Raw genomic sequence first — 24,722 nt, 5'->3', positions numbered from 1 at the left:
TATTTTTATACTCCTCCCTAGTCATCTGTCCAAATTTCCACTTCTTGTAAGCTTCCTTTTTGAGTTTAAGATCACTGAAGATTTCACTGTTAAGCCAAGCTGGTCACCTGCCATATTTGCTATTCTTTCTGCACATTGGGATGGTTTGTTCCTGTGCCCTCAATAAGGCTTCTTTAAAATACAGCCAGCTCTCCTTGCCCCCTCATATTAGCCTCTCAGGGGATCCTGCCCATCAGTTCCCTAAGAGAGTCAAAATCTGCTTTTCTGAAGTCCAGAGTCCGTATTTTGCTAGTCTCCTTTCTTCCTTTTGTCAGGATCCTGAACTCAACCATTTCATGGTCACTGCTGCCTAGGTTGCCACCACTTCTACTTCCCCTATCAATTCTTCCCTGTTTGTGAGCAGCAGGTCAAGAGAAGCATGGCCCTAGTCAGTTCCTCCAGCACTTGTACCAGGAAGTTGTCCCCAACACTCTCCAAAAACTTCCTGGATTGTCTGTGCATTGCTGTTTTGCTCTCCCAACTGATGTCAGGGTGATTGAAGTCCGCCATTAGAACCAGGGGGTGTGATCTGGAAACTTCAGTTAATTGTCCGAAGAAAGCATCTTCTACCTCATCCTTCTGATCCTGTGGTCTATAGCACATGCCCACCACGACATCACGCTTGTTGCTCTCGCCTCTAAACTTAACCCAAAGACACTCAATAGGCTTTTCTCCAGTTTCATACTAGAGCTCTGAGCAATCATACCGCTCTCTTACATACAATGCAACTCCTCCACCTTCCTCCCATACCTGTCCTTCCTGAACAGCTTATACTCATCCAATGACAGTGCTCCAGTCATGTGAACTGCCCCACCAAGTTTCTGTCATTCCAATCACATCATAGTTCCTTGATTGTGCCAGGACTTCCAATTCTTCCTGCATGTTTCCCAGGCTTCTTGCGTTCATGTACATGCACCTAAGATAACTAGCTGATTGCCCTACTTTCTCAGTATGAATCGGGAGGCTTCCCGTCTTGTACCCTTCGCCTTGTATTTCCTCCCAGTATCCCACTTCCCCACTTACCTCTGGGCTTAGGTCACCATCCCCTGGCAAACCTAGTTTAAAGCCCTCCTCACTAGTTTAGCAAGCCTGCCTGTGAAGATGCTTTTCCCTCTCTTCGTTAGGTGGATCCCATCTCTTCCTAGCAATCCTTCTTCCCAGAACAACATCCCATGGTCGAAGAATCCAGAGCCCTCTCTCCGACACCACCTGCGTAACCACGCATTCACCTCCACAATTTGACAGTCCCAACCTGGGCCTTTTTCTTCAACAGGGAGGATGGACGAGAACACGACTTGCACCTCAAACTTCTTTATCCTTCTTCTCAGAGCCACATAGTCTACAGTGATCTACTCAAGATCATTCTTGGCAGTATCATTGGTGCCCATGTGGAAAAGTAGGAAGGGGTAGTGGTCCGAGGTCTTGATCAGTCTCAGCAAACACTCCATCACATCCTGGATTCTAGCTCCAGGCAAGCAACACGCTTCTCGAGTCTTCCAGTCTGGTCAGCAGATGGATGACTCCCATCCCTCTTAGGAGGGAGTCCCTGACCACCACCACCCGTCTCCTCCTCTTGGGAGTGGTGGTCATGGAATGTGCTACTTGTGTGCATAAAGTTAAACACATGCATAAGAGTTTGCAGGATGGGGGCCATATAGCATATGTGTAAGACCCCCATACCACCTCTTGTTTAACATGACGCCTTCTATGGAGATATTTTTTCCAACAATTGGACTATCCTCCATATTTTATTTTTTCATTAACCATTCAGCACCTGCCTCTCAGTGGCTGCTCTTGGCATCCAAGAAGTTTTAAACAAAAAGGAAAAGAACAACAACAGGGAAAGACAAAACAAAAAGAAGGGGACAGAAATGGCACATTCTGAAATAAAGTATGCACCCTGTTCATTCTGCCCAATCTCAAGGGGGAAAATAAAGAGAGAAGGCGGAGGTGGGGGAATAAAACCATTAGTTCTAAAAGATCTTTTAAGCAGGAGGCATTGTAGGCCTTCCCATCACACGTGAATTTGATATATAATTAAGAGTCATGACATTTGTATGTTTGCACATACTGAAATATTTGTTAAAAGCAAAATATATTATTCAGAATAATATGTTCTTTATTTATTATAACAGGGAGTGATGCTACTACAATGGTGAGCTGCCTGCACATCTTGGCTCAGACACTGGATACACGGTAAATTAGCCAAGTTTTTACTTTATTTCAGTACCAGCTACAAATCATATGGTTGTCAAGAATCACTTCAAAGAACAGTTCTGCAGATTGATTGTTATTTCTTCACATATTTATTCTTTATTTCCTGCTGATATTAGCTCTCTAGAGTAAATATTATGGTACAGATTTTTCAAACACTGTCCTCCACTTTTTCAGATGATATGTTGCATCCACAGTTGTTTGTGCTTAGAAACTTAGAAGCTTCACTTAGAAATATAAGTGGCATCATCTATGAAATTGCACTTGCAGTTATTTGCTCTCACAAAAATGGAGGCAAGTTTACACCAGGCTGAAAAATTGGTGCTAGAAGTGCATTGAATAACATTTGAAGCTGGCAATTAGCATAGTAAAAGACATTAACGTGTAACTCAGTCTGACATCCTCTGATCATAAATCACTTTACTTCTAATGACATATATAATTTATAATAAAATACATACAGAAATCCACTCAAGAAGAGATTAATGAGCAGCTGAGTGATATATGCAAATAAATGTATTAGTGTAAATTAGGATGTCCCCACAATTATTGCTATTGTATTCTTTTTTAAAAAAACCCACTGCTCCTAATTATATGTCACCCCTAACCCCATCTTCATGCTATCTGTATCTGCAGGTGTTGCCATTCCAACTAAACAATCAACTGGTTAAAATGCTTGACTCTATTATTTCTTTTATGGATTTTAGTGAGTAGTGAATCAGTGTCCTATCGTAGTGTTAGAGGAACACTGAGATTCTGGAGATGTCACTTTTTGGATGAAGCATAAAACCAAGGAGTCTGCTTTTTCTTCTTTGAGTGATGGTCCCTATGTGTATTCCACTCAAGGTGCGCATGCTCACCATGCTCCCGAGCCTGGGATATTTCTGCTAGAAGTGTTCATTGATCTGCACCTACACACCTCCCCTCCTTGTGCACTGATTTGAGGACAAAAGGAGCAGTGCAGACCAACCACTTCTTCAGTTCTTTTCTACCGCCTGTAGTCTGAGATGGAACCTCTTCAGTGTCCTCAGTATTCACTAACATTCTTGTTCAAACATAGTTGTAGATAGTTGTAAAATCTGGTTTTAGATCGTTTCTAATTAGACTAGCAGATTTTAGGAGTTTGGGGTCTTTCCCCCCCTCCCCCACCTGGTCACTGCCCTGCACAGGGTGCTTAGTTTGTCCAGGATCCCTGGATTCAAGCTCTGCATAGCCTGCTGCCAGCTTTTTCCAGTCAGCGACTTCTGTGACACATGCCTCTGTTGATTCAGTGAGCTCATATCCCCTTCAAGTTCAATATCTGCTGATCCTTTCCTAGTTGAACCCATCATGCTCATAAATTCAGGCTTAGAATTCCTGATGGACTGCATAATGAGGCTTCGGTCTAATCCTGGCCCGATAGATTCCTTCCCCCTTCCCCCCCCCCCCACAGTACACTGGACGGAGGTCACGGTGGTCTCTGGCTCTGGGAATAATCAGGGCTAAAGACTCTTCCATCAGAGAGACAAGGAGGGTAAGGGCAAACACACTCACAAGAAACCTGAAAAATCCCCTTCCAAGTCCTCACAAAAAGAGGACCTCCTCTCTGTCACCCTCTAAGTCATATGAGATTGTATCCCAGCATAGAGATGTCAGGAGTTCACAAGGAGCACAGTACTGGTTCCTCAGCACCAAGTGGCAAAAGTGACCTGAAGGCGGCTGGACCATCCTGGGTTCCAGCAAGGGAAAGAAGGCAGCAGAACCCTTCTACAATGACGATACTGACACTGGGAGAGGAGGAGTCAGTACAGGAGACTGTTTCCTGTCTGAAGTTGACATCAGCTGCACTTCCAAAGGAAAGAAGCCCAGTCCACTCTCCAGCATCAGGGTCTAGATAAACTCTACCAGAGAACCTTATTATCTTTGCAGACCTAGAATCCTGATATTATTTGATCCAGCACTCACCATGGAGGTTACTATACCAGTGTTTCTCCACTCACCATTACCATTGACCAGCTGAAGTATAATAAAACCTTCAGTACCAACAGTCTTGCACATCAATTTAGAAGCTTCTTTTTCTCTAATGAGTCTAGAATCAGTGGGAGAATTTCAAGACATGGGATCTGCCCTGATAGAGGCTCTAAGATCTTTTGGGCACCTTCCCTCTCTCATAGGACAAACTACCCAACTCTGGACTATTGGTACCCTTCTCCATGGGGACTCCTTAATTTCCCCTATGACCATTTGTACTGGCTTTACTGGGGTCCCTGGGATTTGTATATGAGACATCCCAAATCAATAAGCTCACTTGGGGAACCTAGATAGACAGGAAAGAACCTCAATCCTCTGAGCAGGAGGAACAACCTGATCAGGCAGAATCACTCACCCCTGAGAGGTTATCATCCTCATGGTGAAGTAGTCATGCCACCCTCACCATCACCACCTGATGACTACAGGCAGTTCCAGGACCTCCTGAGGAAAATTGCAAACATGCTGCAGATTCCCCTGGAGGAAATACAGAACACCCTCATAAACTCCTAGATATCTTTCACAGTGCTGGTCCTAGTAAAATGGCACTGTGAATTAATGAGACCATCTTAGAATGTGATAAGATAGTCTGCTATTTGTGATCCCACTCCAAAGAAAATGGAGGAGAAACATTTCATTCCCTTGAAGGGGGCAGAATACTTACTCTCACATCTCACATCTCACTTCAAACTCTTTACTGCAGCAAGCTATCACCAAAAGAAAGAAGCAACACCACCCCAAATCTGCACCCCTTGATAAGGAGGCCAAATGTTTAGATCTCTTTGGGAGAACATTTGACTTTGGCAAGCTTACAGTTCCACATAGTAAACTACTAAGCTTTAATATCAAAACATGATTTTATTAATTACAATAAGTTCTCTAAATTCAACAACAAACTCTTTCAAGAAGATAGACTTTATTTCCTAATAATTATTGATGAAGAAAAATAGCTAGATTGGCCCTCCAGGCTTCAGTGGATGAAGAAGATATAGCCTTGTGCTTGATGGCAACTTCCATAGTCATAAGATGAGCTTCATAGCTCCAGTTTTCCAGATTTCCCAAAGAAGTCCTTTCCACTGTGGAGGATCTGACTTTTGAGGGAAATAACTTATTGAGTGAGAAGGCAGATGTATTCCCTCAAAGACTCAAGAGCAACTTTTTGCTCACTAGATATCTATACTCCAGCACCACAGAGGAAATACCGCAAGACTCAATCTTATGGACAATGACCAGCCCCTCAACCATTCTACCATCAAAGGACCTACAAGCTGCCTAGGAAACACCAGAGAATGTAGTGCAGTAAACACAACAACCCCCTGCATTCTTCTTCCAGTGCCAGCCTCCCACCAATAAATCCTTTTGATGGGACTTTCGACAGCTACAAATCAGTCCCCCGACACATTTATCTATTCAAGACTCCTACACACCATTTGCCTCACTCATTTTTTCCCAGGCATGGTACTATACAACATCAGACAGATGAGTTCTGGAGATAATCACCACCATTATACAATAGTTTCTCTCTGATTCCCCACACACAAAAATCCTTCCTCCTCCCTCTTTAGAGACCCCTCCCACAAGAAGATGCTCAGACAAGAAGTAGACTTTCTGTTCCATCTGGAAATCATAGAACCAGAACCTCTTCAACATAGGGGGGAAGGATTTTACTCAAGTTATTTTCTCATTTCCAGGAAGAAAGGGGGCTAGAGGCCCATGCTAAATTTCAGACAGCTGAACATCTTCATCCACCACCTGAGTTTCAGAATGATCACCCTGGCCTCTATAATCCCCTCGCTAAACAAGGGGTTGTTCACAGCTCTTGATGTAAAAGACACGTATTTCCACCTAGAGATCCACTCCATACACAGGAGACTCCTGAGATTCACCTTAGGCCTAGACCATTACCAATACAGAGTGCTCCCCTTCAGCCTCTTGATAGCACTGAAACTATTCATGAAGGTGTTGTCAATAGTGACAGCTCACCTGCATTATGAGGATTCATCAGTGTTCCCCTACCTCAACAGCTGGCTGCTCCAAGGGAGATCATATCAAGAAGTATGGATGACAACCCTGCCCTTGCAGAGACTACTACACTCCTTAGGGCTCCAAGTAAACATAACAAAATCAGTTTTAGTTCCCACTCAGACTATAGACTTTGTTTGGAGCACCCCTACATTCAATCAGAGCCAAAAGTTACCTATCTCAGGACAAATTCTAGTGTATGAAGCTTCTGCTGTACCCCCAGACAGCAATTCAGACTAGTCTCACCTTCCTAGGGTATATGGCCTTGTGTACTTATTGTGAAACTTTGATGTCTACAGACTTGGTTATGAACAGTCTACATGCCAAGTAAGCACAGTCTGGACAGAATGATCTCACTCCTTGTGACAGGGTGCTCCACTCACCACTAGGATGGTGCCTTCTCCTGGTCATTCTGGGGAATAGCTCATGAGGTTGATGCCCCTTCCCACAGCTGTCCACTGCCTCTGCCTCTCTCTTTGGGTCTGCAGCTCCTCTCTCACTCCATGAGCTGCTGTAGCCTCTTCGTGATTTAGCCCTCTGACCAAGTCACTAAGTGGGTTCACCTTCTGGGGTATCAAAGTCTTTCCTCACCAGCAGTCATAGGCAGTCTTCCCATTCCCTTATTCATAATGCCACTCTGTCAGTGGCTGGCGGAGGAACCCGGGCCCACACTTTACTCCAGATTCTTGCTCAGGGACCCTCCACTCAGTAGTCAAGGCCTGTTCCCTTCTAGACCTTATTGCCTTTCCCTGAGCCCTGTCCTCCCTCTCTGGCTTCCTTTCTCGCTGGGTTTGCCAGCCCAAATGCACCTCCCTTCTCCCAGGGAGTGACTGCAGATTTTCCCAGCAGTCCCTTTTTCTATTGCCAATTTACTGTCTTCATAACCTCAGCACAGCTCATCCCTCCCCAGCTGGGCTCCCTCACTCAGTCCCAGGATTATTTACCCACCTGATTTCCTCTCCGCTATAGTCTGCTGGGTTAATTAGCCCCCTTCTTTGTCTTCATTAACCCTTTCAGGGCAAGTATGGGGTGAACACCCCATCGCACTCCCCCACAGAGATCTGACTTATGGGAAAACAGGGAGACAGTGTGCGTGGGAGTGCCCTTTGTCTCTCTTTCACCCACAAAAATACTGATTACAGATAACTCCCTACCAAGATGGGAAACCTACCTCAACGAACACATTGAACAGGGTACCTGGACCACCAAGAATCCCAGTTGCACATAATCCTTCAGGAGCTGCATTCAGTATAGGAAGCCTGAAAATTATTCCATTTATTTGAACCTAGCACATTCAGGTCATGTCATACAACATGACAACAGTTTATTATATCAGCAGAACTGGGAGAGCAAGGGCTACGCTCCTTTGCATAGAAATAGTCAATCTCTGGAACTGGTGCATTTGTCACCAGATCACCTTCTCTGCAGTGCGCTTTCCATGGTTGCACCACACATTGGTAGACAGACTCAGCAGACGTCACCAGAGACCATAGAATCATAGAATCATAGAATATCAGAGTTGGAAGGGACCTCAAGAGGTCATCTAGTCCAACCCCCTGCTCAAAGCAGGACCAATTCCCAGCTAAATCATCCCAGCCAGGGCTTTGTCAAGCCGGGCCTTAAAAACCTCCAAGGAAGGAGACTCCACCACCTCCCTAGGTAACGCATTCCAGTGTTTCACCACCCTCCTAGTGAAATAGTTTTTCCTGATATCCAACCTGGACCTCCCCCACCGCAACTTGAGACCATTGCTCCTTGTTCTGTCATCTGCCACCACTGAGAACAGCCTAGCTCCATCCTCTTTGGAACCCCCCTTCAGGTAGTTGAAGGCTGCTATCAAATCCCCCCTCATTCTTCTCTTCTGGAGACTAAACAATCCCAGTTCTCTCAGCCTCTCCTCATAAGTCATGTGCTCCAGACCCCTAATCATTTTTGTTGCCCTCCGCTGGACTCTTTCCAATTTTTCCACATCCTTCTTGTAGTGTGGGGCCCAAAACTGGACACAGTATTCCAGATGAGGCCTCACCAATGTCGAATAAAGGGGAACGATCACGTTCCTCGATCTGCTGGCAATGCCCCTACTTATACAGACCATGACTAGGAACTACACAAATTGGTGCTTTCAGCAGTAGGGATTCCCATCATGGGATCTCTTTGCATCTCAAGAGAACAAGAAATGCCTGACTTAGGCAGCTTGGGGCGTGCATTTCTAGCTCAATGATCAGAACAGCTGAGGTACTCATTTCCACCCATCCTTCTTTTACCTCAAGTTCTAAGGAAAATTAGGCAAAATGGAACATCAGTGCTGTTGATTGCACCGTGGTTTCCCAGGCAATTCTGGCTCCTGAGCATTCTCCAGATGTCCTTGCATCTGTGCATCCATATTTGGCTATTAACAGAGCTATTGACTCAGGACAGAGGCAGGATCCAACAGTCCAACCCAGCATCGCTCCATTTAACAATATGGTATTTGGATGAATGACGGACCTAGAAAAGTCATGCTTGGCGATAGTAGGAAAGATCCATAAGGAAATGTTACACAGCAAAATGGAAAAGATTCTCTATCTGGTGTCAGCATTGTCAGATGCCCCTGAAATCTTCAGAGATCCCTACTATTCTGAACTATTTCCTCTCTCTAAAGAAGTTAAGGTTATCCATCAGCTTCTTGCAAGTATGCTTGGCAGCTGTTAGCACTTTCCACAATCCGTTAGGCAGACATTCTGCCTTATGAGAGCAAGACTTCTGAAGGGACTGTCCTGAACCTTTTCTCCAGTGCTGAAACTGAACCTGATATGGGATCTCAGTCTTGTCCTATCAGGACTGATGAATACCCCCGCCCCCCATTTGAACCTTTAACCTGATGTTCATTCATGCATCTTTCTATTAAAGTTGCATTTCTGGTTACAGTCACCTCAGCCAGAGAAGGTGAGCTGTGTTCTCTTATGACTGACCTTCCCTATGCAGTCTTCCATATGAACAAGGTTTTCTTGAGGTTACGCCTCAAATTCATCACAAAAGTAATCTTAGAATTCCATCTGAACCAGATGGTTCACTTGTCTGTCTTCTATTTGAAGCCTCATCCCATCAGAGAGGAAAAAAAGCTCCACTCTCTAGGTATTCATAAACTTTAGCCTTCTACCTATAAAGGATGACATTCTTCTGCAAATATCCCAGGCTGTTTCCTTCCTTTGCCATATACATGAGAGGGGAAGTTACTACCTCACAAAGACTATCCAAGTGGATTTTGGGCAGCATTCTGCTTTGTTATGAACTGTGGCAACCACTCCCCTCAGAAAGTGAGAGCCCACTTGACTGGAGCCCATGCTACATCTGTTTCCTCACTTTGAAACATCCGTCTTCTAGAGATCTGCAGAGCAACAATATGGGGCACCATCCATACCTTTGCGAGACATTATGCCCTGGTACAAATTTCTACAGCAGATGCATCTTTTAGCAGAGCAGTCCTCCAGTTTGTAGTAAAGCAAGGTTCCTCATACCCTCCTCCTCAATGAATACTGATTGTGGGTCATCACAAGTGGAACACATATAGGGACCATCAGTCAAAGAAGAAAGGGAGGATTACTTACCTTACAGTAAGTGGAGTTCTTTGTGTGATTCCTACCTACTCCACTACCCATTCTCCTTCCCCTCTGCTACAGAGCCTTATTCTGGACTATTGGCAATGGAAAGGTATGTGGAAAGGTGGTCAGTCCACAGTGCCCCTTATGCCCTCAGATTGGAGCACAAGGTGGAGAGAGGGTCGCAGGCCAATGGACTGCTAGAAAAATTCTCTTATCTGTGGTACGTAGAGTGCACGCACACCTCAAGTGAAATACAATTAGGGAGCACGCATCTTGAAGAACTCCAGTTTCTTTAAGATAAGTAACTCTTCTGTAGCCTCATTGTCCTTACCAAATCTAAACATGCGTGATTGCATTCTATCTGTCCACATTTACTCAATGGGTTTATTGGGTACAATACTCTTTTTTGTGTCTTACCCTACTTTGGTTGTAGTGTTCTTGTTCACTTTGAAACAGCTGTTGTATTGTATGGTAGAAGAGACTGCTCTTTATGGTGCATACATCTCTTCCTTACCTCACAAGCATATTGTGAAGCTTAATTAATTAAGTACTCTGGATCAAGAAATAAAAGCATTATAGAAATACAGGATATTATTAAAAACAACAAAAACTACCATTTATATAACTAGAATATTGAAAGTGGTTCTCAGAAACTTTATTAAAGCTTGATTTAAAGTAATATACAAAAATGTGTTTTAACATATTCTTTGCAAAACTTGTATGATTTTTCTAGTAGCAAGTGGTTATATTTAGGACTGATGAGAGTCAGCGTAGCTAGTGGAAGAGGTGGTGGACTGGGAGTCAGGATAACATTCCCAGCTTAGCTACTAACCTGCTGTGTTACTTCACCTGTTGACCAGAACAAGAGGCTTCTGTGATTGGCCCTCACTCTGGATATCAGCATGCAGGAGAGCAGGGCCGGCTTTAGGCCAATTCCACCAATTCCCCTGAATCGAGCCCCACACCTAAGAGGGCTCCGCGCCCAGTGGCAGGGCCGCCGGGGGGGGGGGGGGGAGGGGAGAAAGAAGTGGCCGAGAATCCCTTCCCTGGCTAGAGGATCCTTTTTAATCTTTACTCACACGGTGGCGCTCCGGGTCTTCGGCGGCACTTTGGCAGCTCGTCCTTCAGTGCCGCCGAAGACCCGGAGTGAGTGAAGGACCCACCGCTGAAGACTAGGAGCACCGCCCGGTGAGTACAAGCCCCACGAGTTTTTTTTATGTGTTTTTTTTTTTTAGTCATCCCTGCCAGGGCCCCGTCGAAACTGTTCGAATCGGGCCCTGCACTTCCTAAAGCCGGCCCTGCAGGAGAGTTGAGCAAGAAGTTGAAGATATGCCCAAAGGGATAGGAAGACGGGACTGTAATGTTTATGAGTGGCCTGCCCTTCTTAGTTTGAAATGTTGTGTTATAGGCATTCAGCTCACCCTGAGTGACTGCCAAATTACTGTGGCACCAATAAAAGTGGGAGCAGGATTAGGTGTCCTGCATCTTGTACCTGTTGTATACTTAAAGAGTTTTTCCAACACCAGCTGATTAAAGGCATGGTGAGGCATGCTCAGAAGGCCATTCTGTCACATTTGAAGTAGGGTCATGGATTGTGGGATTACAAAGTTTAGGAAGGGGTTGGTGAAAACATTTGCATGTGATGCTTTGTGCTTTATCGTTGTCTCTACCACTGTATATACATCATGTTCATTCCATTTCTTCACCTCCATGAACTGAATGTAAAATGCCATTTTGCTTCCACACATACACCTCCCCATCCCAGAGGAATTTTAGAGTCTGTGTTTTAAAGTTCAAGTTCTTTGGGGGGATATACACTTAGTTGTCTTTTATCTGTAAAAAGCACCTAGGACAACAATATCTCATTTAACTAGCTTTTTCAGTCACAATTCAAAACTCCACTACTTCAAAGTCTGATTTCAGATAGAAAGAAACTAAACCAGCAAGTAAATATATCACTGTTATAAAAATATGTTGTCAATAGGTGTGGAATTTAATTCAGATTTTTTCCAAATTATTTTGTAGAACCGTCATGAAATCAGGCTCAGAGTTGGTTAAAGCTGGATTACGTGCATTCTTTGAAAATGCGGCTGAAGATCTGGAAAAGACTTTAGAAAATCTTAAACTTGGGAAATTTACCCATTCACGAACACAAATTAAAGGTGTCTCACAAAACATCAACTATACTACAGTGGCATTATTACCTATATTGACATCAATTTTTGAACATATTGCGCAGCATCAGTTTGGGGTTGATTTACTTTGTAAGTCTTCTAATTTTTGTCATTTATTTTTAAAGGTTTACTCTGTTGTAATAACATAAAAGACTTTTAATAGTGAATGCATGAGTTCATTGGACCAAAGTCTGTGCTCAGTTACCTTGGCGTATTACCACTGTTAAGCCTGGAATTAACTCTTGAATTTTTGTTTTAAAAAATATGACTTCATTAGAATTACATTGCTGTAAATCAAGCATAACTGAGAGCAGGTCAGTTAATGCCAAAATTCTTTTATGCGACTGGAAATAGATGTTTTGTTTAAAGAGATTATTTGCTTTTTTTATTTTTATTCCCTAAGTAAAAATAAGAGATTTTAAGTGCTGAAAGCAAAATTGTTTATGCACAATACCTCTCCAGACATAGAGATTAATTTAAAATTCTCCTTAAACTTCCTCTTTTCTAATGTGTGTGGATAATATAGACATCATTTCCTAAACAAAAAAAAAAAGCAAATGAGGTATTGCAGAAACTTCTGTTGCATACTTTTATTTTGTTGGAGCAAAATGAGCAAGAAGTTGAAGATATGCTCAAAGCTCTGTAGTAAAAGAAGATGGTACTGTTTTCACCTTACACTGGAGAAAGTATCCTATTTAAATGAATGCTTGATTAGTTTGAAACATTAAAAAATAAAATATGAATAAGAAATAGGGATTTTCAGGTATATTTTTAAAAATGCTAGTGAGTGGTAAGGAAAAGTAAACAGTTCCATCACTCTAAGTGTTTCCCTGGAGGTTTTGCAATATGTCCATCAGCAAACCCCATTTTTTCTTTTATGCATTTGTGGAGATTGTGGCTTAGAGATAAAGGAGATAGAGAGTAAACATCTGAGTAAAGGGTAAAGGAGATAGAGAGTAAAGTGGAAAGATTCTCACTGAGTCCAGGATGCTTTGGATCCGGTCCCTGCAGATGACAAAGGTAGACTGCTTTGGTTTAAGTGGAAATTAATCCTTGGAAATTTGATTATTAGAGAATTTTAAGATATATTTGATACATTTAAGAGTGTATAATGGTCTGCAAAGTTTTGAGAGTTGCATAAATCATTGGATAGTTACCAGAGAAACTGAAAATAAATAATATATAAGCACAATAATGACAGGCCAAAACTACTTCATAAATAAGCATTCAGTCAGCATTTGGTTAGATTGTATAAAATAGCAAAAATATATTGTTTTCTATTTTTAAAGAGTAGTTTTTCCAATGAATTTGTAATGACAATATGCCAACTCTTTTTTTTTTTTCCTTTCAGTGGGTGATGTGCAAGTTTCATGTTATAGAATTCTTTGTAGCCTATATTCCCTTGGGACTGGAAAGAACATCTATGTTGAAAGGTATTGAATGAAAGTGATTAATACCTTTATGAAACTAGAGATAATATTGCTTGCTGTGCATCTAACAAAAGAGGGGTGTTTCAATGTGAAGATTTAGGCCCAGATTTTTAAAGATATTTAGGCATTGCTGCGCTCAGCATTGAATGCCTAACTGAATCTAACTACCATAGACCGTCAATTGGATTTTGGTTCCTAATTCCCTTTTGAAAATGATATTTAGACTCCTAAATCAGTTAGGAGTTGCAACACTCAGCAGAGCAATACCTAAATGCCTTTCAAAATCTGGACCTTAGTTCGCTGAAATAAGTACAAGTGATGAAATGTTTGGAATGATAAATAGAAATGGTAAGTTTACTTTTATTAAAATAATGGCACATTTGTTAGTATAATAGTTACATACAGAAATAATACAAAATGAACTATTTCTATGAGAACATAAGCATTGGTGTACCTGATCAGATCAGTAATCTATCTGGTCCAGCATCCTGTTTATGACTGTAGCCAGAACCAGATGCTTCAGAGATGCTGCAAGAAACCCTGTTGTAATTATATAATATGGCAAATTTCTTTTTAACAGAACTTCTAACTGAGGAGGGGTTATACCTTACTTTGATTCTTCCTAAACAGCCTCTGGTTCTGATGACTTGATAATTTTTATTTTGTAAGTTTGTTCCACCAACTCCAAATTTGACACTTCAGTCTTTGACAGTTAATCTTTATGCATCTTTATTTCCTGGCTCTAATATTTCTGGTTAGTTATCTCCCCATCCATAGGTGCCAACTTACTCAGCTCCTGGTGGGTGCTCGACCCCTGCTCTACCCCAGACCCCGCCACCAATCCACAACTTTCTCCAAGCCCCCACCCCACCTCTTCCCAGCCCCACTCTGCCATCCCCTCCCCCAGCCACTTCCTACCCCATTTCCCCTCTTCCCAAGTGCCTTCTGCACGCTGCTGAACAGCTGATCTATGGCGGGCGGGAGCCACTTGTGGGGTGGAGGAGGTGCTAATCCATGGGCTGCCGGTGGGTGCTGAGCACCCACTATTTTTTTCCCGTGGGTGTTCCAGCCCCAGAGCATCCATGGAGTTGATGCCTACGTCCCCATCATCCTTTGTTCAGAGCAATAATTTGCTCTGTACAATTGCTCCTTTTACTTCTTAATAGTCCAGTGGACCCATAGATTCTCTGGTTTAGTGGTTCTCAGATATAGAAATAATTAGTTTTTTATCCTTGGCTATTTGCTCTTAAAATTCCTTCTTAGTCCTTCTAATTTCTATTTTGTGTTTTACCAGCATAGTTTGTACTCCCTTCCATTGGCTTCATTTGAACTGGATTTCCATTTATGAGAGTGATGGCTGTTTGGCTTGAATAATCTTGTGATTAATGCATGCTTTCTGACAGTCATATTATATAATTAAAGTAGCTTCCATGCTAAGGATATTATTTTCCTTACTTTTGCCTTTAAAATATTTTTACTATTATTATATTTTACTATTATTATTACTCTCATTGTAAATGGACTCAGTTTTTCCTCCTTGGGCAAGGGGAAACAACGGTGTCATAAGAGTTTTCATCTGTTTAAGAATGTTAATTAAACATCCTAAATTTTCAGCATTCATATTTGGTTTTATTTCAATTTTCCTTTTTAAATTAAAAAAATATTTCTTCACAGAGAAATATGATTGGGATTCTAACTTTCAATCCTACATAAATCTTTTTATTATGAAATGTTCTGCGGTTGCTGTTTCTGATATTAATGCATTATGTTTTTTTATCACAAAGAAGCCGAATTTGAATGGAAAGGATATAAACAGAAATATATATCTTGAATATCTGGGTATTTTTTATTTATGTGTATTCTGTTTCTGCCTTTTCCATTTCTTTCCTAGCAACAAAATAAGCTTTTACTATGCGATAAAGTGACCTTATCTTAAAATTGTCCTGGATTTTTTTCTAACATTTTTTTTTCTGTTCTTATATTTCTATATATTTTTTGTACATCCATTCATAAGGAAAAAGCTTCCCCCTCTCTCCCCCCCCGTCCCTCCCCCACCCCCCGGAAATACTGATGAAAAGAACAGATGCAGAAATCTCAGAGAAATAGGTTATTATTATTGCAGTGAATTCACTTGGCAAACAGGAATGTTTGCATGTACTCTGTGATAAATCAATATAAAAATATCAAGCATTTTTTAAAAAGAAGAAAAGCAGGTTGATCTTATATAACCCCTTATATTAGCGTTACTAAAGTAATTCTGTGGAAAAGGTCAATCACCGTTAAGCTTCAAAGGAGAATAGTCTCACATACATAGTGTTCTATAAAATACTCAGCCCGTCATAAATATTTTTCATGTTTTCCAGTTACATGAGATTATTTTTATTGCCAATTGTTTACATAATAACCATTAAAAATGTCACCATCTTCTTTTTCACTGAGAAATAGAACAAATAAATCAGGGACATAGATGTGCATAACTTCATACATTCTTGGATGGAACTTGAATCAAAAAAGTACAATCTGTTAGTGGGCAGTAGAAGAGCAGATGATAAGTCAAAGTCCCTGATGTCAGGTCACAAATATAGCAAAGCTGTGGCTGTATTAGACTCGCCTGACTTAGTTTTAATGGTACTGCTATTGTTCAGTAATATTAAACAATGCATATATTGATTCTACCATTGTTGCATGTATTTTTGAAAAGGTAACCCACCTTCCACTATTTCTCCTCAGATTCCATTTAGCTAAAAGCTTCTACTGATAATTATCTTTCATTTAATAAGACGAGTAATGAAGATAAAGCAAATCTTCCCATTTACAAAAGCAATAAGAAACTATGTTGTAGGCCACAGGTTTTGTCTTTTCAGAATTCAGCATTTCTCTAGTTCAGGAAGGTAAATATGTTTGCAGTATATGAAACTGCTTGGCTACAATAGGCTTTGGTATTTTTGTAGAGACTCAGAATAAGGTTCCATTGATGAGCATTGTGTGTGAGGCTTGGTGTTGTGGTCTTGGGATTTTTTAAAAATCTTCTCTCTTTAATATTGCAAGGTGTGCAATAGGAGGTATGTCATTCTTGCACCTTGACCTACGTCAGCACAGCAGACAGTTTCTGCTGTGGTTTGGATACTGAAAAGAGAAGCTGCTTCCAGCTGCAGGGTCACATGAGATTCTATAGCAGTTCAAGGAGGACACAGAACAGTTGCAGATGGCACATCAGAATTTGATTACTATTATTTGTCATAATACCTTTCAGAAGTTCTTAGTTATGTGCCAAGAAAGAAAGATTCTGATGGATACACTCTTGGATTATTTTTTTCCCTCTCTTTCTGCTAGGAATGCAACCAAAAAACTTCAGTGCAAACTTAGTCTGCAAGTGTATATGGTAGGCTAGTAATGTGGGTAAGCAAAGGGCTTTAGGTGCCTTGACACACAATGGAATCCACAGCCATGAATTAAGCACCTGGATTCACTATATACTGCATGGGGAGAGTTAGGCTTCACAAATGGGATTCACAAATGCCAGCTCACTTAGTAGGAAATGCTAAGGAGAGATCTGTGGCCTAAACCCCCGCCTCCAATGGACTTAGGCGCCTGTTGAGGCTTGGGATTCACAGCTGTGGAGTTAAGCATTTAAACCTTTTCTTTCACAAGCTAGAGGAGGAGGATTGGTGGTGATAGGGGAGCCTCTCCCACTACGCTCACACACTTATAACTTTTAGCCCAGGGGTTAGATCACTCTCCCAGGATGTAGGAGACCTGGATTTAGTACCCTGCTCAGTTTAGTGTGGAGTAGGGGACAGTTTCCCTTCCTCCAGGAGAAGTTCCCTAACCTACTGAGCTATGAGGCTTCCTGGGGATCTTTCTCATGAAAATTTCTCCTGTTGAAGCTGTTTTAGTTTTTTAAATAAATAAATAAACTATTCATTGGAGTGAGGAACTGGAACCTGGGTCTTACAATAGTCATCTTCCACCTAACTCTGTAATAGACATAAGGGTGCAAATGGAACTGCATAAAGAGCCTTGTTCTGACCTTACCTTAGCCAGTCTTGTCGTGTCCTGAATTAAAGTGTCTATGTTGGGTGTCATCTTCAGTAAGAAGGGGTCAGATAACTGAAAGCTCATTCAGTAGATGAGCAATTCCCGAGACACCTTTTCTCATGTGGGTGCATTCAATGTAGCATTAGTTGATGGATTAAGGCAAATAATAGTGAATGTAGAAGAACCTTTCGTGGGGTTTTTAATATTATTTATTTGGTCTTTTGTGTGTAGTGAAATGTTTACAAATATTGTTGGGTGCCACTAATTCTTCAGAGGTTCCTCAGACCACTATGCCATTAAGTGTCATCTCTGTCCTTCTGACTACTGAGTTTGAGAGGGTAGTACCTGTATCTGCATGCATACTTGAAAAGGGTCTTAACCTGTAATTGACAAATCTTAAAAAGTTCACAGTCCAGGTTAAGTTCAAAGTTTGGAATGTTTATCAGAATATCACCTGAAATGTTTGAGGAGTCATCATTACAATACACCCCAGTCCTCATCATCACCCCCCTGCTTGGTTGTGGGGAATCTTGGGATGATGAGGGGGAAGCCCCACAACTTGGCTGTCACAACCTGTTTCTTCTAGGCCATGCCTTCCCAACCTGAGGTCACAAACAGGTTCAAGCAGTTTGTGACCACCCTCCTTTTCTTTTGCGGCTAAATGGGAGGTGCAGGGTACTAAAACTTTTTTATTCTTGTAATATGCAGTCAGAATATAGACCATTCAGAACATATACTTCCCACTTGGCCTTCATTAGCCTCTGAGAGGCATGATTCCTTGAAACACAATAGAAATCTGGGAAGTCGATGGCCTGCCCATGTGTTTCAGTAACAGAATGCATTAAAACATTGTTTCTCACTGCTTCTTGCCTACATTGGCCCTTTAAGTGTAAATTGATGAGAAATTAAATCTATGTATATTTGTATTTTATATGTAGCCATACGTGTATTAGTTATATATTTGAGAATCTCAGAAGAAGTTCATTTTAGGCTTTAAAATGAGTAAAGGTTCAGGGAAGGCTCTTAGGTGCTTTCTTGCAGTTTACACATTCCTGGTAGTGATAGTGATGGGCTTTGTGAAATGAACACTCATTTGCTAGTAAATGGACAAGGTAATCTCTTCATTTCACGTAGTCTACAAAATGCCAGTCAGACAGTATCTTTTAATATTTATAGCTATTGGATTTTATAAGGCAATTTATCCTAATGTCATGTGTTGAAATAGTGCTTCCCATTTGTAGTGTGTGTAATCTCTAAGTTTTTAAAATTTTATTTCAGCATTAATCTAAACATTCTGCACCCATAGATTATGATAAAAGATATCTTCAGATCTTTGCTGCTAGTAAAACTGACAGAGAACAAATGTCCGCAAGATAAACAGATACTGCAGAAGCAATAAATAAACAAATATATAGAATCTGTTGAAAACTGGAAATGACTGAGCCAGATATGACATCATATATAATGGAGAATTTTACAGACTTATTGTCAGGCTGATTTGGTTTCCTATGGTGTCATTGGTGTACAAGAGGGGGCAGATGCATTGTGCCACTTCTGCTCCCTTCCTTGCCTAAGGACCCTCCAGCAGAAGTTGTCACAAACCCTGAAGTGAACTTAGCTCTCGGTACTTAAATTGCAGCCACAAAATCTGTACAAAGGAATATTTGCACATGTGATTACCAGATTTGTGCACAGAGGTCCCTACTTGTGTACAGAAATATGGATTTTGTACATGGAGTAGGTACATGCTCATATTAGATAATCATGTTTTTATCTGAATTTGCTGATGATAGTTGCACATTAGGGATCAGATTTACAAAGGGGCCTCAACCTCACTTGTATTTGTGCACACAAAGGTGGTTTCCATTGCCTATGTAAGTGCTGCCATTTGTGTGCACAGTTCATGGTCCATCTGTAGTTGGAGGCTGAATCTTTAAAATGTGCTAACTAACTACATGGACTTCTGATGCTATGTAGGCATTTTCCCCATGCATCAGAAGAGCAAAGCCAGCATGAGAACACAAGAGAACACTAATCACTAATGCATACTGTATGTATATTTGAAAGAGATTTTTCATGCTTTGTAATAAGATCTATTACAGCTTCATTTTGACTATGGATGGCTTCCAGAAAAGATAATTTTTCAACCTTTAAGTTTGATTTCACATATCTGTCTCGGAAACCAGTTTCTTGGCCTCAATACAAGAAGGGCCATATGCCTGGTCATTTCAACAAACTGCCATGCTACTTTTAATTAATCTCATCCTTGCATCACCAGTACGCTTAACACCAGTTAATTAAATGTTGGTTATAAATTCTTTACTTAAACAGTATAATTTAAGTAAATGTATGTTTGATGTTGGGCTAATTTTCTTCATTCAGTATCTGTCATTGTAAAATGTTTCTTCAGCTTACTTATATTTGTTGATAGCATTTCACTTGCTTAATGTGACAGAGTCCCAGAATTATTTGTACTGGATGATCCTAGTTTTAGTTTAATACAAGGTGGAATTAATTTCTTTAGCCAGTCTGCTGAAGGCCTTGCTGCTAGCCCAGTGTGCTACCTTGTGGGTGGAAAACCTGAGGATTCCTCGTTTGTGGCCCTGTGAGGCTGAGTGGTTACACTCCTGGGTATAGAATACTCTTGAAAGTGTGATTCACATTAATGTTGGCTTATTCTTTAATGTTTCTTGAAGTTGGTCTCTTTCTCTTATATACCGAGAGAAAAATATGTATCTAAATACAGTATTTTCAGGAGAGTCATCTTATGGCATACCTATGAAGGTATGAAGTAGCTAATAATAAATCTTCTCAGCTGCAAGACTGTGCTGTGAGAACACTAGGGAGTTGAAGTCAAATTAATAAAGGAAATGGCAGCAAAAATCTATAGATACAGGTAAAATGTTTTATAGCTTTGGTCCTTTTTGCCATTTTTATGCGGCAAGCATGTAAGGCTTATTTTGTAATGAAATTCGAGCCTTTCATGGTCTATGGTGGATAACAAGGGCCCTTACTACTCAAGAGCCAAATAAATATCCTGTTCACAGGGACAGGGAAACTTATTATTTGCACATTTTGTTAACAGTGCGTCATTTTGCTGTCTCCACAAAACATCTTTACAAAACATCTTTCTCCAGTGCTGCTTTCGAGTGTAATTGCAGACTTTACTTCCAGACGGATGTACTCCTGCTTAGCTGACTTTTATGCATTAATGTACATCAAGATTGTTATAGAAACGTATCAGGAGGTGGTGCTATTCAACAAATCCCTATGTATCACAATACTATTCTGAAATATTTCAGAATCCTTGGTTTGCAATCTAACTTATTAAGAGAGAAAATTATAATAATCAAATATCCTTTTCTTCAGGACAACGAACCCTTGAAAAACAGTTTATTCTCACTTTTAATGTGAAGTGCCATTTATACTAGGTTTTCATACTGCTGTATTTGCCTGTTTCTTATAGTGCATTATCATATATGTAGGTATATGCATGTGAGAAACACAACCAATTTCCCAAGAGTGGCAAATAAATTCATAATTTGATAAAATGGTAAACAAAATAGGAATAAAAAATGGATAACTCTGTATAATGCAGGCTGAACTTTAAGAAAGGTTTTCCCCCTGAAATCACATTAATGATCTGTCACTTACAGGCAGCGTCCAGCACTTGGTGAGTGCTTAGCCTCCCTTGCAGCAGCCATTCCAGTAGCATTCCTTGAACCTTCTCTGAACAGTTACAACCCACTCTCTGTCTTCAACACAAAAACGGCCAGAGAGCGAGCCAGTAAGTACTGTACTTCAGAATATAATGTGCTGCACTTCAGGTAGTGGGAAGAAATCTAAACAATGAGAAAAATAAAAGTGTGGTTGAGTAAATAACTCTCCTGCTCTTCCATTGCTTGCTATTTTGGCCCTTGCTACATGATGGTTGAAGCTGGGCTGGCACAGCTTCCCTTACCCATTTTTCTGAACATTGTGTTTAGATTGTTTTTATAAAATTGTGCTCTATTATACTTAGGGGTTAGTCTAAGGGCACATCTGCACTACAAAATCTGAGTAGACACATATGCCTGACGCTGTTTGGTGCAGACAAGGCATAACAGATTTTGGGGGTGGGGAGGGCAAAGATTTGCCTGGATAAACAGAAAACAAAGTTTTTTATATCCAGGATTAAGGAATCATCTTGTGGCCGTCATCAGTATTTTTGTGCCATTGTAGTTGGGAACCTGTGATGGACCCTGACTCCAACCATGTGGATCCCTAGCCAGATTGACAGAACAGGATTAGTTCCACATGATTTGTAGGGCCCCATTATCCCTGGCAGCATGACTGGCTCTCATGGCACACTCTGACTGTCTTCACCTCAGTCGGTGATACATACGACATTTGCTGTCTGCCAAAATAAAATCAATCAATTCCAGACTGTTTCTCACAAAAATCCATCAATTCTAGGGTGACCAGATGTCCCGATTTTATAGGGATAGTCCTAATTTTTGGATCTTTTCCTTATATTACCCCCACCCCCCATCCCGATTTTTCACACTTGCTGTCTGGTCACACTAATCAGTTCCCTATTGCTCTTCCTCCTCTTCAGACCACCACCCTTCCAAAACAAACAAACAAACAAACAAACAAACCCTTCATGAAAGCAACTGCCTGTAGCTTCCCTACCTGGCAGCTATATCTAAAAAAAGTAGCAGTGGGGGCAGGCAAGTTGTTCTGACATGTCTGGCAGTGGAGTAGGCTGGATGATCAGTTGGGGAATTAGCTGTTAAAGTGGGCAGGTCTCTGATTAATGTATGGGGGTGGAACAGGGAATCCAAGTTCCCTCATCAAACCTCTCTTTAGAGTCCAGATCAGGGTTCGGTAGATAATAGTATCAGGAGAGGGGTAAGCTGCACTGTGACAAACACATACAGATCATGTTTCTAAGCTACAAACTAATTTTTTTCACTGGTTACATTCAGCTGTTATTATTTAATTCAAGTTTCTGTCTCTGAAATGTAACTGACTAATCTTGTCTTTTCATGGAGAGTGGCAGCATGATCTAGTGAAGGAGATTGAGTCTGGGAGCTAGGAACAAGTTAGTTCTGATCTCAGCTGTGACACTGAATCACTGGGCATATCACTTAACCTCTCTTTGCCTGTTTCCCCAACTGTAAAATGGGGATAATAGTATACTAACTCTCAGGAGAGTTGTGAGTAATTATTATTTGTCCAGCACTTTGAAAACATAACATGCTAGATCAGCAGTGTGGCTAAATCCTCAGTCCTGCACCTAGCCCATTTAGCTGGGCTGGACACCAGCTAGCTCTATGGGGGTAGGAATCATTCCATCTAGCTTGCAGAGAGCTCCACAGCCACTATATAATGACTAATGTACCACCTCGGTAAAATGTGGCATTTGGGAAGGTCACATTCCCAACCCCCAAATCCTGTCACAGCCATGCACAGCATTCAATCCTAATTACTTATTTTATTTAACTCCTAATTCTTTGTTTTTAAAACATTTAGACCTTGAAAAAACACACACAAATACCGTATTTAAATTAAACATTATTGTTTTCTATCCTAATATGCAGTTTTAGGTATGCCAGATACAGTTGAAGAGATGTGTCCAGATATCCCTCAGCTAGATGGATTAATGAAGGAAATTAATGATTTAGCAGAGTCTGGAGCCAGGTACACTGAAATGCCCCATGTGATTGAGGTTATATTACCCATGCTATGCAACTATTTATCCTACTGGTGGGAAAGAGGGTCTGAGAATATGCCTAAAAGTGCTGGACCCTGCTGTACAATGGTAACTTCTGAGCAACTCAGCATCATTCTGGGAAACATTCTGAAAATCATCAACAACAACCTGGGAATAGATGAAGCATCTTGGATGAAGAGAATTGCAGGTATCTATATTAAACATGATTTTTTAAAGATTAATTGCATCTAACTATTTGCTATCACCATAGGCATAGTAGTATTTAATTTGTTTACAACCATTTACTTTACTGTTACATAGTGGTATGTAATAGCTAATAACAAGAAGGAATTCAGAATATTATGTAATTATAAATAATATAAATATTAATAGGAGGAAGCAGTTTTGATTTTCAAAAGGTTTTATTTCCATATATGTGGTGCCATCAAAAATGTGCCTAGTGCCACACACACACAAATATAGGAAGACAAGGTACATGAATCAAATTGCTTATAGACTAGCAAGGCAAAAATACAGAAAGTGTGAGGAAAGGGGCCATAAAATAAATATGATCTGAAGAATCCAATTAGAAGTCTAAGTTCCAGATGACCATGCCACATCAAGGTGTCCTAGTTGGCATCTCTACTGAGATGGTCACGTGGTGAATAGCCAGAAAGACTGAACTTACAGAAAAGTCCCAAAGAATTTAGTATGTATTTATCTATAAAAATTACTCTAAAATCTATAGAATTTAAAAGAGAATGTTTTTCCTTCTTTAGGATTTTATAGAGTATAGGGGTATAATTTTCCATTAAATGATTCAGAAAACCTGCAAAAGGTATAATATTCTATTAAATTTTATAGAAAATTTTCTCAGAAGGGTTAAGTATCCTTTCAACTCTAGAGATGCTTCCTTTCAAGCACTTCTGGGGATAACCCACTCCCTTTCACAAACCATGGTAAACTCCATTGAAATCAATAAGAACTTGGCCAACTGATCACAAAGCCCAGTGCTCACAGGATCTGGCCCTATATTCACTTAAGGAGGGAGTATTGTGTCGCGTTTACAGCATGGTTTTTAGGAGCTCAAGAGACCTGCGTTATGTTACTAATTCTTCTATGAACTAGCTCAGTGACCTTGAGCAAGTTTATCCTCTCTGTCTCTTTGTTTCCATCTATGAAAGTGATGAAATAACAATACCGCTTAGCACTTCAATAGCTTTTTTTCATGTTCAGATTACTTTCCAGATGCTATCAAACTGAACTTCACAATATTTCTGACAGGAAAGTATTTGTATTATCACTCCAATTTTACAGAAATTGATATTTTGACTGATTCAGAGAGGTGTGATTTACCCAAGGCCATAATTGGATTAGGTAACAAATCTAGGATTATAATTAATGCATTCCAGATTCCCAGTTACATGCTATCATCACTAGTTTGCACGTCTCTATATAACAACTACCTCACTAGGTTGCTGTGATGCTTTATTAGTGGGTATAAGATGCTCCAAGATCA

The 24,722-nt window shown here is 40.7% G+C and overlaps 1 protein-coding gene across 17 annotated transcripts in view; it reads left to right on the top strand.

The window, feature by feature from the left end:
• RYR3 (ryanodine receptor 3) overlaps positions 1 to 24,722 on the top strand; it is a 551,551-nt gene that overhangs the window by 398,441 nt on the left and 128,388 nt on the right. For all 17 annotated transcript variants that reach the window (XM_054027214.1, XM_054027212.1, XM_054027213.1 and 14 more), the window contains 5 exons: positions 2,175 to 2,235; positions 11,889 to 12,127; positions 13,389 to 13,470; positions 21,162 to 21,292; positions 23,091 to 23,411. In XM_054027214.1, the coding sequence (XP_053883189.1) occupies positions 2,175 to 2,235; positions 11,889 to 12,127; positions 13,389 to 13,470; positions 21,162 to 21,292; positions 23,091 to 23,411 (834 nt within the window). The remainder of the gene's footprint in view (positions 1 to 2,174; positions 2,236 to 11,888; positions 12,128 to 13,388; positions 13,471 to 21,161; positions 21,293 to 23,090; positions 23,412 to 24,722) is intronic.

This window comes from Malaclemys terrapin, chromosome 4 (assembly GCF_027887155.1).
Source record: "Malaclemys terrapin pileata isolate rMalTer1 chromosome 4, rMalTer1.hap1, whole genome shotgun sequence".
NCBI classification, from domain to species: Eukaryota; Metazoa; Chordata; order Testudines; family Emydidae; genus Malaclemys; species Malaclemys terrapin.
The sequence above is the reverse complement of the archived record's forward strand: the minus strand, read 5'-3'. Positions and strand labels throughout refer to the sequence as shown.